The following is a 14,817-nucleotide window of genomic DNA, read 5'->3' as shown; positions in this document are numbered from 1 at the left end:
CACACGGCGCTATATTTTAAATGCAAATTGTTACTACTGTATCTTAACTGTACAGCTTTATCGTTACGCATATTGTAACTATAACTTTTGTTCCATTAGAATGGTTGTTTTGAAAATTATCGTTTTTAAAAGACATTTAAATCTAACTAATGATATTATTAAAGTCTGTAAAAACTATTCGGTTTGTTGGCTTTTACTTTTCCGATTCCACAGATCTACATCTGGCAACTCAAAGACAACGACCTAGTGGGCGTGGCATTCATAGACACGCAGATCTACGTGCACCGCATGTTGGCAGTCAAGAACCTCATACTAGTGGCCGACGTGTACAAGTCGGTGTCCTTATTGCGGTATCAGGACAAGCAGAGGACGCTATCGCTTGTGTCACGTGATTTGAGGACGGCTCAGGTAATTGCCATCGTTTAACGAACGTATAGCGTTTTCGACATCGGGGCAGGGCAGGGCGGCCATCCGCCCTGCCCTCCGTACCCATGTACGGAAATAGCCGAACAAAACCGATGATCCACGAAGCACGTTGACTTAGTACTAGTTCAATACGTTGTTTATGTACTTAATTTAAACTTTGGCTATTTTCGTATCAGTTCGGCCCGCCCTGCCTGCTCTGCTCCGGGGCAGTTCTAGATGCCGAAAACGCTAGTAGAATAAAGAGCAGTACCCCGATTCTACTATTTATGCAACAGCTTCCTTCTTTATTCGGTCTAGTCCGTTTACTAATAAAATCTATTCTCATATACGTCGAAAATCGTTGTAAACGTTGATATGTCATTTGATAATGATATATCGTTTTATAGTCTGGTAGGAAACGGACTAGTTTGATCAAGAAACGGAGCTACATTAATGTGACAATAAAATAGAAGACTTGGGGTATTGGTTAAAGCGAAAATTACTTTAACCGGTTTATTTCAACTATTTAATAAGACTCCGACAGTCAAATAAGATGTCAGTCAGACAGTTAGTCTACTATGCACTTGTCATGTTTTCACATAAATATACTTCTTTTGTAACTTGACATTTCTAAAAAATATGCATTCGTTCCAGATTTACGACATGGAGTTTATGGTGGACAATACGACGTTAGGTTTCCTAGTGAGCGAATCGGAGGGCAATCTCGCATTGTTTATGTACCAGCCGCAAGCTAGAGAGAGCTATGGAGGTACGGTTTTAAGTTTTACATGTCACTATTATAATATAGTACGGGAGCCCTAGAACATTTTTTTTATTACTTCAAGCAAATTTTTTGTGAATAGCTAATTCATTTTGATAAGAAAAACAACATTTGTATCTGCGAAAAATCTTGAAAGTGGTAGCTAACAGAGATAGAAAGTATTTCATACTTTGCTTTGACGGTACTAAAATATGGATTGTTCTATTTGTACAATATTACTAGTAGTAGTTGGACAATATTACTCTTAAACTATATAACTAATAACCTATCAATATACAAAAAATCAACTGGTTAGGGTTCCGTTATAGGGTTCTGTAATCAACAAAACTTGGTAGACTATAGGAAATATACAAAGCGAAAGGTCTTCAATTTGTGTTTGTTATTCAAATATTTTTTTACATTTATCGAATTTGATTTCGGATTTAATGCAACACAAACTTTCGTACTGAATCGTGTCATGTCGTGATGGAATAAAATATATATCGATTTAGAATAAAACTATCGAGCAATGCTGAATGTGTGGACGAAAGCCCGAGCCGCGAGTTTTGATCGACGTTATTGCTCGATCGAGCAAAACCGTATGTGAGTACTTAGCATTATACGTTACTTAGCATTATTCGATCGAGCAAAACCGTATGTGAGTACTTAGCATTATACGTTATTTTATAATAAGCATTTTATTGTGCAGGTCAGCGTCTGATCCGCAAGTGTGACTATCACGTGGGCCAGCCCGTGCACGCCATGTTCCGTCTCGCCGCGCGTCCGCTCGCCAACGCCCCGCCCACCAGACACGTGACTATGTTCAGTGAGTATATTCACTGCTGTAGTAAAGGATACTGCAAGAATTTCGGTGTACTGTTTTATTAAAGCCTCTTGGCATAGGCCTATGCCAAGAGAGTAGAGACACACCGAAGTGCGAGATATAATGTAACTTAAGAAAGTACCCAATCTAACCAAAATGTAAAACATATATTTCGGAATAAAAGGGCTTTATTATTATTTTATTACAGCAACATAATCTATGTCTTATTTATAAATTTTTACATGTATCATAATAATTATAAATTGTATTTTGTATTTTTTCCCACATTAGGCAAAATCTACTTGATCGATTTTGACAACAACCACGGGCGCTTTGATAAGGGGGGGGGGGGGGGGCCCTAACGTAAAAAAACGGCCAAGTGCGAGTTGGAATTGTCCATGAAGGGTCCGCAGCAGCAAATAGGCAACGTGTTTAGGAAATCAAAAATATTTTTTATACATGTACCGCACCGATTTCAATCGGCGAGGTACATATTATATTATTGTCGAAATTGGACAAGTAAGATGGATAGTAATGGTCCGGACCCCCAGGACACCCCCCTTATATACGCTCATGACAACAACGCCCAACGAAGAAGGCACGGATCTGCCAGATAATGAGCCACAAGTCTATAAACGCTAATTATATTTTTTAGGACAATAACTTATTCTTCTAATCAAACATACTTCCACACTAATATAATAAATACGAAAGTGAGTGTGTCCGTCTGTCTGTCTGTAAACACTTCACGCCCAAACCACTGAACCTGCGGAACGCCTACAAACTGCTTGTTCAGTTTGGCGTATTAATGTATACTGTAAAACAATTGTAATAAAGTGAATAAAGTATTTGAAAAAAAAACCATTTTGCTGTTTGGCATGGAGATACCCGGAATCCCGGGAAATGACATACGATACTTTTTATCCCGGAAAAATGTACGGATACCGTGCGATAAACGGTTTTTGGCACGACGGAGTTGCAGGCGTCATCTACAGCTAATCTACAACTTTCACTTCATTTTAGGGTTCCGTAAACAAAGGGTAAATACGGGACACTATTACTAAGACTTTGATGTCTGTCCGTCTGTCTGTCTGTGTGTCTCCAGGCTGTACTCAAGAACCGCTATATAGTGCGTTTCATCAAATAGTTCCTTTGCCGTCATGTTGGCACTAATGCAAATTAGTCTTGCCTCATTATCCTTACTGTGCTATCTTAAATTAGGGGAGATAATAATATGTTATCACAAAATACTTTTAATAATTCCTTAAAGAAAATTTTATATAATTCTAACTTTCGCCCGCGGCTCATCCTGCGTTAAGGTCTATCCCTCGGGGACCGTTCTTTTTCCCGGGATGAAAGGTACCCACTACCTTATGTCCTTCTCCATACCCCAAATAGCGTGTACCTATGAAAGTTTCATGATGATCCGCTTAGTACTTTATGCGTGAAGGCGTAACAAACAAACAAAGTCACTTTCGCATTTACTAGCTAAAAGCCGAGCTTTGTGAGGGCTCGCGTCGTTATACCTTGACTGACTGATGATAACACATTTACATGTAAATAAAAATTACTATGTTAAAGCACAAATCAATAGGCGTGATAGTTTTTAATTTATATTAGTAAGATTATACTAGGGCTCGCTTCGCTCGCCCTGATATAATAATATGAGTACTATCTTTTACCCGCGACTTCGTTCGCATGACGCATGTATGTACTCGTAGTTTTCGTCACTAGAAGTGCGTTTAATCAAATAGTTCCTTTGCCATCATGTTGGCATTCCTGTCTGTTAATAACGTAAACACGGTAGACACGCTCTGCGAGTATTAATAAGTTTTACTGTATTTCAGGGTGATTAAACTGATGCTGGTAACCCTATTTCACTAAGCTGAAATGGCGGCAACCTGAGTTATTCACATTTATTGGGCCCCCGTTACGTTTTTCACGTTCACAAAACACTTTCACTCTTAACACCATCATTCTTTCACCACTCTTTAATGTTTTCGGCATGATTTTCTCACGAAATCACAGTAAAACTTATGAATACTCGCAGAGCATGTCTGCCGTGTTTACGTTATTGACAGACAGTAATGCCAACATGTCGGCAAAGGAACTATTCGATGAAACGCACTCTAGCTAGACTTCTGAAATTTTCACAGATTGTGTATATCTGTTGCCGCTATAACAAAAAATACTGAAAACAAAGTAAATTAAACATTTAAGGGGGGCTCCAATACAAGAAATGTGATTATTTTGCTATTTTTTTCTCGATATCAATAACGGCAATACATAATAGGCAATTGAAATATTCACCAAAAACTCAGTTGTATTTGTACTTTAATAATCTATACTAATATGAATGGAATCAGGCGTTACTTTGCGGAAATCCATAGTTTAAATTTAGTTTGTTATTATTTTTAGCAATATTCCGCGAAAACAACTTCCACCTTTAAGTAAATGAGTGAGTGTACGCATAGGCATGCGTACAGCACCTCCCTCCTCCCACACTGCCTATGCGTACACTCGCATGCAAGAACTTACAAACACCACCACCATTTGCAAACACCACCACCAATTGTGTGGTGGTGGTGTTTGCAAGTTCTTGCATGCGAGTGTACGCATAGGCAGTGTGGGAGGAGGGAGGTGCTGTACGCATGCCTATGCGTACACTCACTCATTTACTTAAAGGTGGAAGTTGTTTTCGCGGAATATTGCTTAAAATAATAACAAACTAAATTTATACTAATATTATAAATGCGAAAGTATCTCTGTCTGTCTGTCTGTCTGTCTCGCTTTCACGCCAAAACTACCGAGCCGATTGTAATGAAATTTTGTATACAGATAGTCTAAAGCCTGAGAAAGGACATAGGCTACTTTTTTACTGGAAAATAGTGTTGTAAGGGGGTGAAAATGCGTAAATTTGTTCAAATTAAGTTAGTTCCAAAAATTCATAATAGATGGCGCCGTGCGTCCCCTACATCGCGCTAACGCTTGCCCAAAAGTCTTTCTATAATGGCGGCTCTCGACATAGGCGAACGCGTTGGCCAACGCGTCTGCAGACGCGTTGGCCCAATGTGTAGAACGGGCGTTCGCGCGTTGGCCGTAGGTATTTAGACGTTGGCCAACGCGCGAACGCCCGTTCTACACATTGGGCCAACGCGTCTGCAGACGCGTTGGCCAACGCGTTCGCCTATGTCGAGAGCCGCCATTAGAGGTGGTATTATCTTTTAATCGAGTTTTTTCGATTGTTATTTCTTTTTTACGTTATTTAATAAACCAGTACTTTATCTATGCAGTGACGTAACCTTAAACCTATCAATGATAAATAGTTTATGGGTTAGGGTAAGTTGTGTAATTGGGGGGCTAAAATACAGTAGAGTCCGTTTCTAATGACATCGAAAGGAATTGACAAACACGTCATAATAAGCGGACGTCATACAAAGCGTTTTGTGAAATGAAAAATCTTTTTATGTAAATATATATGTACTTAAGTATTTTAATACAGAAACATAGTAATTAAATATGTATACATACATATTAAATCAAAATCAAAATTGCACGTAATCAGCATATTATAACACATACAAGTGTATTTTTTAATTTAAGTAATCTGTAATTTTTGTCTGCTTTTGTTTTTTCATTTTATTGTAAAAACAGTCTCTAATACTATTGTGTATAGAAGGCATAGCTATGGTCAAATTATCATTTTCAATATTGCTGTGAACAAATCGTGATAATAATTCTGCAGCTTTTAATGCCTCTTCTGCGGTAGGTAATGGTGCTTCCTCGACTTCCTCTTCCCCATCACTTTCGAGTTGTTCCTTAGCACTAATGTTCTGTACTAATTTTCATCGGTGGGTTCTTCGAATGTGAGGAGAGCGCTATCGATGTCAACGTATTCTTCTCACATTTCCGGTGCTGCTAAAGAATCTGAATTTAGATTTCGTGACCACAAAGATAAAGGAATGTCATCTTCTTCATCGAATTCATGTTCTGATATTTGAATAGGTAAACCGTCGTGGCTTTCAATAAATCCTGCATGTTTGAAACAGTTATGAATGGTACTTTGTGACATTTTATTCCAGGCATCATTAACCATCAGAATTGCATCTAGCACCGTTATTTTTGTAGAAGAGTTGTTTTCATTAGCATCAAGACAATTAATCATTTTGAGCACAAGGTTCTTCCTAAAATTCGTTTTGAGTGATCGTATTATTCCCTGATCCATTGGCTGTAGTACTGATGTTGTATTCGGCGGATGGAAAGCAAGTGTAGACTTTAAATCAGTAACATTTGGATGCGCCGGGCAATTATCAACCAGCAATAGAATCTTTTTCTTCTTCTTTACCAAATCACGATCCCAATCATGAAGCCATATTTTTTTTTATTTTTATGAAATAAGGGGGCAAACGAGCAAACGGGTCACCTGATGGAAAGCAACTTCCGTCGCCCATGGACACCCGCAGCATCAGAAGAGCTGCATGTGCGTTGCCGGCCTTTTAAGAGGGAATAGGGTAATAGGGGAGGGTAGGGAAGGGAAGGGAATAGGGGAGGGTATGAAAGGGAATAGGGGAGGGTAGGAAAGGGAATAGGGTAGGGGATTGGGCCTCCGGTAAACTCACTCACTCGGCGAAACACAGCGCAAGCGCTGTTTCACGCCGGTTTTCTGTGAGAACGTGGTATTTATCCAGCCGAGCCGGCCCATTCGTGCCGAAGCATGGCTCTCCCACGTATGAAGGCCATTTTTCAAAAAGTGACCTTCAAGCGTCAATTACTCACTGAGATTCAAAACAAAAACGAGCCACGTGCCGAACGTCGTCGGGAATCAACGAACATTACTGAAGGTGTAAAGAATCATGTCGGTCATTATAACCGGACATAATTTATTAAAAATGGGTCATAATAAGCGACATGTCACTGTAAGGGAAGTCATTATATCCGACTTTTTTATAAAGAATTTTATATGAAAACCAAACTTCGTAGTGTAATTACGTCATAATAACCGGTTGGTCAATATAGGCGGAGTCATAATAAACGGATTCTACTGTATAAGCTTAAAAATTTGGCATAAAATATAAAGATTAATTTAAAAAATTGAAATACTATATGCACACTGCACAGCTGTTTTGATTTGAAAGGTACCAGGGTTTTTTTTAAAAAAGCTTTTGACACCAATTTTGTCGACATCGTGCGCTATAAACTGAAGTCCACGCGGACGAAGTCGCAGGCAACAGCTAGTTAATTATAAAATTTAAATAAATGAAATAATTAAGTGTGGCGGCTCCCATACAAAAAACACAATTTTCAGCTCTATTTTGGTACGGAACCCTTCATGCGCGAGTCCAACTCGCACTAGGCCGATTTTTTAATTACTTTAATCACTCATTTATGGCGCAACGGAGTTGCGGGCGTCATCTAGTAATCTATACCTTTCACTTCTGTTTTATTACTTTCATCACTCATTTATGTCTATTTCATGACTTATTCCGTTATAAAATAAAACTTATGTATACAGCGACGCTGGACGGCGGGCTGGGGTACGTGGTGCCGGTGTCGGAGCAGGTGTACCGGCGACTGCTGATGCTGCAGAACGTATGCAACAACTACTGCTGCCACGTCGCCGGCCTCAACCCGCGAGCCCACAGGTACACACTACATTTTTTGGAACCAAGACTGATGCAGGCGGGTAATAGTAGCGAGCTCTAGCAGCCATGTAAAAAGGTTTGGGAGCTTCTAGCAAAAGTGTTAGATAATCACTAACAAACTATTCTTTATTTTACAAATACAAATAGTTTTTTGGCCATAATGTTTACAAATTGTTTTTACAATTGACAGTACCCCAAGTCCGACAAGGCCTGGCTTTAATATATTACTTACAATTGTCTCGTTTAATTACAAACTAGCTGTTTGATCGAGCTTTGCTCGGTATTCGATAAAACACGAATAAAATGACATTTTCTGAAAATGATTCCTAGCTAGATCGATTTGTCGCCCCCGAAACCCCCTACATACTAAATTTCATGAAAATCGTTGGAGCCGATTCCGAGATTCCAATTATATATTTATATACAAGAATTGCTCGTTTAAAGATATAAGATTCATGTTAATATGTAAGTAATTTTAAAGTAATTATTGCCTTGTGTTACAGAACGTATAAAAGCGCGCGGCGTGGTTTGGGCAGCGCGCCGGCACGCGGTATACTGGACGGGGATCTCATTGCGCTGTACTGCTCCATGCCGCTAGCTGACCAGCATGATGTGAGTAATACTTGATTTTAACATAAAATCATAAGGGCGCTTTTTCAATCATGCGTGTTATCGCCCGCGCGCGGATCTGGTCCGAATGAAAGCCCGCATCTTATCAGTTCTGAGTTCATACTCATAGATGGTTTTCCTGACATGCGGGAAGAACGCGTGCGGCCAGTAGCACGTTGTCAACTGCATACGGACTAGATCCGCGCGCGGGTATCAAGTGAAAATTGCGTATACTTGTTATCCACAGGCAAAGCGCCCTAACTATGAAACAAATTTTTCTAGTCACATTTTCATTGACGTCGCAATGTAGCGCGGCGTTGCCAGCTGGCGTGCAACATGATTAAGTTCACAAGCTACGCTTCTCGCAATTTTTTCAAAGATTTTGACCGTTTACATCTTTTATAAAGATTTTGCGTTGTAGAACCGTTATTTTAAGACCAAAATTAGCCAAATTGGTTAATTTAAGAGTCCGGGTGCCATCGAAATTCTCGTACAAACGTAATACCAATATCATTTCCCATACGAGAATATATACCATATTTGAGTTATTATTCAGCTTAAGATTAAGAATCTTTGTACAGGAACCTAGGTAATTACTATCTTAAGCTGAATAATAACTCAAATATGGTAAATATTCTCGTATGGAAAAATTGGGAAATGATCTTGGTATTACGTTTGTATGAGAATTTCGATGGCACCCGGACTCTTAAGAGGATTCCACACCGCCGTTTTTCCATACAAACGCTGTCCCCTGTTTCCTCCCTGGATAATGCCGGTAGAGTTATGTTTTTTTTCCTGAACATCTATGGCCACTATTAGCATGTCCCTATGTTTTCTTTTTTCATAATTTAATTATTAAAAAAGATAAGAACGTCCAAAAACCCAAAAAAATGGCCAGATTTTCCTCTGTGTTCAAACACCCAGAAAACAAAACTGGCTAGAATATACAAATATATATATAGGAACACAGCTCAAGCCTTGCTTTAATTCTTAATGAAAAAATTACTCAAATCGGTTAAGTTTTGGAGAAGGAATCAGCGGACAACGAATCGGAGATTTTCTGTTCTTTTATTAGAACTTTTGTCGTGTTGTCTCTATCGCGCTCTGCGGTGGGAGACTTGAGATTGGTGAGACAGCAATACATTTTCAAATACCTATTTTCAATTTCTCTCGCCCCTGGTGTATCCTCTTAAGTTGCAATTTTGCAAGACAACTTTAGTTGATATGAAGACGAAACGAGACGCAGCGATGCTGTTTTATAGCGTTAAACGCAGCATTGCGTGGCGTAGCCCTTAATATATTCCATTAATTTTGTGTACTTTTTTACAGATTGCGAAGAAAATAGGCACAAAAGTGGAAGAGATCATGGCGGACTTATTCGAGATTGACAGACTGACTGCGCACTTCTAGCTTAAGAATATACCTACCTGTACATATTAATTAAATGATTTTAAGAAAATGAAATCTTTTATTTTGGCCTATTTCCCATTACAACGAGATAAACAAACTTATTTTTACGTAGATGGTTAAAACGACTTTCCGATCTATGTCGCAAACGACCGCGACCGACAAAAATTGAGAATCTCAAGTTTTATCTAAATTTGAGATAAAATGCCATTATGGTACAGGGTTCCATTTTGCTCTACGCAACAACCATGGGCGTATATGAGGGGGAAGGGGGGGAGGGGGGCTGCTGGGGGTCCGGATCTTTTACGTTTTTCTTACGTTACCTACCCTTTATCAAAGCTAAGCAGCGGTAACATGGGTCGTTAGACCAATGTCGGTAGAAAAAACCTAGCCTAGAATCTAGATTATATGAATTTTCGTAGGTCGCGGTCGTTTGCGGCAAAGATCAGCGGGGCTAAAATGGTCACTTTGGAGAATCATATTATGAATCATTCATTATAAATGATTCATTTTTTTTAAATCGCAAAATGCAAGTCTGCTTGCAAATTGCAATTCATGTCTAGTAGGTAATTCGTACTAATTAATTGACATTTGTCAGTTTCACAGTTTTGACAATTCATTTGCTGAATTGATTGAGAGGAATTGCTAAATGTGACCATATTGTTAGCCCCGCAGAAAGTTAAGCCCGCGAGTTGTTAAAGTTATCGCGCAAGTCAATCTCATAACCGCGAAAAATCGACGCGATAAAGAGAAACAAAACGAAAAATGTTCGTCTCTACTCACTAAGACCAAGACAAATTTTAATAGAAAAATAATTATAGTCAACTGCCTAGGAATCAATTTCCTCGGTGGTACCCAAGAAACTTAAAAAACACCTACACATTATAGTTTGTAAAGTTCTAAATTAGAAGTATACGTAGGTGAGTTTGTTTATTTGAACGCTCTTATCTCATTAACTACTGGAGAATATTTATATAGAGTAAACTACAAGGACATAATATTATAGCTGGCAAATTTTTTTGCGGGAAAATGTACAGTTTCCGATAAACTCTTTCACGCCGGCGAAGCCGTTTGGAACATCCAATAGGTGCTTATCCTTAGAAACTAATATTAAAATGCGGAATTGTGTCTGTCTGTCTCTCTGTTGCCTCCTCATGCTTAAACCGCTGCACCGATTTTGATTAAATTTGGCGTGCAGATTTTGAGTACTGGAAAAGGACATACTTAGGATAGTTTTTGTTGCGGTAAAATGTACGGTTCCTCACGATAAACTCATTTTGTCGCAACGGAGTTGCGGGCGTTATCTAGTCTTGTATAATAAATAAAACAGAGAAAATCAGAATGGAGTCTTACTTATCGAATAAAACGTGAAGAGATAATGTGACAAAATGAACGTGGATGTAATACGAATCTATTTGGAGTTGAATGAGACTTCCCGATCTGATTAGTGGGACAATACCGTCGCCCGTCGGAAACAATGCCCCAATTATGTACTTCTTATGCCGCCTTTCCGCCTCGAGAACGGTTTATATAAAAGTAGATTTCGTTAATTAGGTCGTTGTAATTATTATTACGCCGGGGGTCGCGGGTTCGAATCCCAGGAACTTTGACAAACGTTTTCAAAGTTCCTGGGTCATGGATGTGTATTAAATAGGTGTATCATAATATAATAAAAATCTTAAATAAGTATATGTACTTATAGTATAAAACTATTAAATAAATACTATAAACTATTAAATATAACGGAAATATAAAATTATTTCCGTTGTCTGGTACCTGTAACACAAGTCCTTCAGATACTTACCACGGGGCCAGACTGACGTGGTGTGAAGCGTACATAGGTATTATTATTACATTCAAACTAGTTAATACTATAAATGCGAAAGTGTGTTTGGCTGTCTGTTACCTCTTCATGGCCAAACCGATAAACCGATTTTGCTGAAATTTGGTATGGAGATACCCGGAGTCCCGGGAAAGGACATAGGATACATTTTATCCCGGAAAAAATGTACGGTTCCTGCGCGATAAACGAATTTTGGCGCAACGGAGTTGCGGGACTCTATATATTATATTGTATTATCTATATTAATGGTTGGTTGTCTATAATAATGGTTATAATAGTACCTCCCACGTCGGTTTCGGTCCGTTCATTGAAACCCAGGACAGTTACACAGGAGTAAGAATAGAAAATACTTTATTTGTACAACTTAAAACTAACTAAACTTAAACTTAAAAAACACAATAAAGGAAAACTATGTACAAATAGGCGGTCTTACTGCTAACAGCAGTTTAACAGCAATAAACAACAGTTTCTGCCAGACAACCTTTCTTTATAGTGCCCAAGTATGTGCGCAGTACATAAGAGCACTGTCTCTTCATTTACTCTCAATTTTTTAATTATTATATGTTACACTGTTACACCATAGAATAGGCTATAAAGTTAAGCTAGCTGCGATAAAAATTAAGTTTTCAGTTTAAAAAACATAACAAGCAACTTGCATAGACCTTTTTTAATAATATACTTACTTACTTTAAAATATAATACTTAGGTTGGGTTGCACCAGAGGCGTGGTTAAAGTTAAAGTTATGGTCAAAGCTAATTTAACTTTAACCTTAACTTTGACCACAGAATTTGACAGAAGACGTTGCTGGTCCGACAAGGCTTTATAAGAACATGGACGGGGGCGCTGCTGGTAAAGGAGAACTGCCAAAAATGGCGTTTTTGTATGATGACAGCGTTAGTTCCTTTTTTCACAACGTGCATTCAAAGCCTTGTCGAGCTCTATGGTTATGGTTAAATATGGCGTCTTGATTGCGTCCATTTTTAACTTTAACCAAAGATTTGACATTTTGCATTGTAGTTAAAGTTAAAGTAATAGTTGAAGTTACAATAGGCATGATGACTATTTTTTTTTCTTATCGGTAATTGAAGGACACTTAAAAAATAGAAACATCGTTGAAAGAATGACTCTGATAGCTTAAAAATTCACCAAGATATGACAATTCAAATATCTCATAAAAAAGACCTGCCCGAAACGCTCCATACAAAGTGCTACGAAAGACTGACGTCAGTCTTTTGTAGTTTGTACGCATCGGGAGACAACTTTGTTCGACAGGTATATTAAATATTGCGTTTATGAAAGTGGTTTCATAACAAAAGTTGCTTTTAATTGCATAAGTTATCGAATTGTATACAAATATTAAGAAATTTAATTAAAAAAAAATTCGACTTGAATATCCAACTTATAAGGCGCATAACAAAAAAAATACAAATGCTATCAAGCTGAAATTTTGGGAACACTTATTTTTTACCGTGATTTCTTTATTTTATTAACATAATTCGCTAATCTTTGACCTTGTCATCATCCCTATTATAGTTAAAGTAAGTTGGTGCAACCCACCCTTATAAGTTATTACTTATTAGTAAATAATAATGAGCAACGCTTCCATACCATGTCAGTCAGGACTCGTGTTAAGTTCTCCAGGAATTTATGTTACGGATTCCAGACAACGGAACAAAACGGAATCCATTTCCAATTTTTTGTTTCCCTTTGCGGGATTCAAAGCCGCAACCTCCAGCTTGAGCGTCTACACTTTTACCACTGAGCCACAGAGGTCGTCATAATGTTGTCCGTATGTCCTTAGTAGTAGTCTACAGTCTAAACTCTTATCTATCTCAAAATAGCACGATCGCAAACGTAGAGTATTTAATCAAATCTACAAACCATCTGGAGTACCGAGTAACTGAGAAGATTAGAAAACTCATTTGTTTGAGTTCTCTTGTTTCCATAGGTTTTAATAATTGTGATCTGTCAGCTGGGTTTGACGTAACGCAACCAAACTACTTAGGTCCCCGATTTACATAGGAATCAACTTCTCTGAAAGTACATTACCGTAGGAAACGTTAAATTGTTAGGTACACTCAGTTCAACGGCTGATGGCAAACCCCGCAAACCGTAGGTGGCTTTAGTGAGTCAGTAGTCGGGTTGCTTCAGAAGTGAGGTACATCCAAGGGCGGATCCAAGGGGGGGGTCATGGGGTTCATGACCCCCCCTGGACTGGGTCCAGGTCCTAGGTGAACCACTAAGTAAAATTGTTAAACATACTGATTTTATATATTTTTTATAGATTTTATTTGATATATGTTATTGATTGTACTATCGGTTCTTGGTGGAAATTCATATTGAACACTAATAAAACACAACTTTTCGTGCACTTTTTCCACTATATTAAGATATTATTACAACTTTTAACAAATTACACGACCGGTTTCGAAATAAATCATCATCAGGTGTAAGTGCACGAAAAGTTGTGTTTTATTAGTGTTCGATTTTATTTGAGACGTAAAATAAAAATTGTTTTTGTCATTTAAATATACTTGTATCTATTATAATCAAAATTAAATTATAAGTTCTTGTGTCTTGACCACCACCATGTGACCCCCCCCTGGCGCCAAAGCTGGATCCGCCCTTGGGTACATCCCCAACTCGGGGCACGCATACAGCGTTTCACCAATAAAAAAGGTAGAAAACGTTACGTTAAAATTCTTGACCATTTGCATCACAAATTACAATGTCTGTTACATAAATTCGCGGCTATGGGAAATAGTTTAATGCACTTACATCATCTCACGGAACCAAATCGATATAAGATACTAACAATTGTTAAAACAAAAGATGCGTTACGTAGATAAATATACATTTTTGGTTCTATTAATGTATCAACCAGTATATCCAGATAAAGATCTCTGCGGCCAAGTGAATTGTATGAACGCGCGTTTCAATTTATGTTGGTCGATCGAGATTAAAAAGGAAAGGTCTTGTACACTGTACGAGTGAGCCATTTGTTTTGTGATGCCAGCACAAAATTGTAATTACCAACATCTTTTAATAATATTATTTGGACACTCTTGCCTCTGTCTTCAAATTCATACAGTTACTACTTATTAGGTACTATTATATAACTATACCAAGGAACTATAGTTAGGGAGCATACCCATACTACGTGACCCATTTAGGGGGGGGAAGGGGGGGGGGGGGCTTCAAAGTACTACGCTTGGTCACGAGAGGGGGGGGAGGGGGTCTAGAGTTTTGTCACGTAGTCAATTTCACCGAGAGAAACGTCATACGAAAATATTTTTTTTTCGCCATTTAATACTTGACACTTGCATT

At 38.3% G+C, this 14,817-nt stretch overlaps 1 protein-coding gene across 1 annotated transcript in view; it reads left to right on the top strand.

The window, feature by feature from the left end:
* The window catches only part of LOC121727614 (cleavage and polyadenylation specificity factor subunit 1), a 37,065-nt gene extending 27,370 nt beyond the window's left edge, over positions 1-9,695 (top strand). Inside the window, exons 24-29 of the mRNA XM_042115539.1 lie at positions 214-408; positions 1,060-1,174; positions 1,875-1,991; positions 7,501-7,630; positions 8,134-8,242; positions 9,569-9,695. Of these exons, the coding sequence (XP_041971473.1) occupies positions 214-408; positions 1,060-1,174; positions 1,875-1,991; positions 7,501-7,630; positions 8,134-8,242; positions 9,569-9,649 (747 nt within the window). The 3' untranslated portion in view covers positions 9,650-9,695. The remainder of the gene's footprint in view (positions 1-213; positions 409-1,059; positions 1,175-1,874; positions 1,992-7,500; positions 7,631-8,133; positions 8,243-9,568) is intronic.
* Positions 9,696-14,817: the final 5,122 nt, after the last annotated feature.

This window comes from Aricia agestis, chromosome 6 (assembly GCF_905147365.1).
Source record: "Aricia agestis chromosome 6, ilAriAges1.1, whole genome shotgun sequence".
NCBI lineage: Eukaryota > Metazoa > Arthropoda > Insecta > Lepidoptera > Lycaenidae > Aricia > Aricia agestis.
This window is presented reverse-complemented; position numbering and strand designations above follow the sequence as displayed.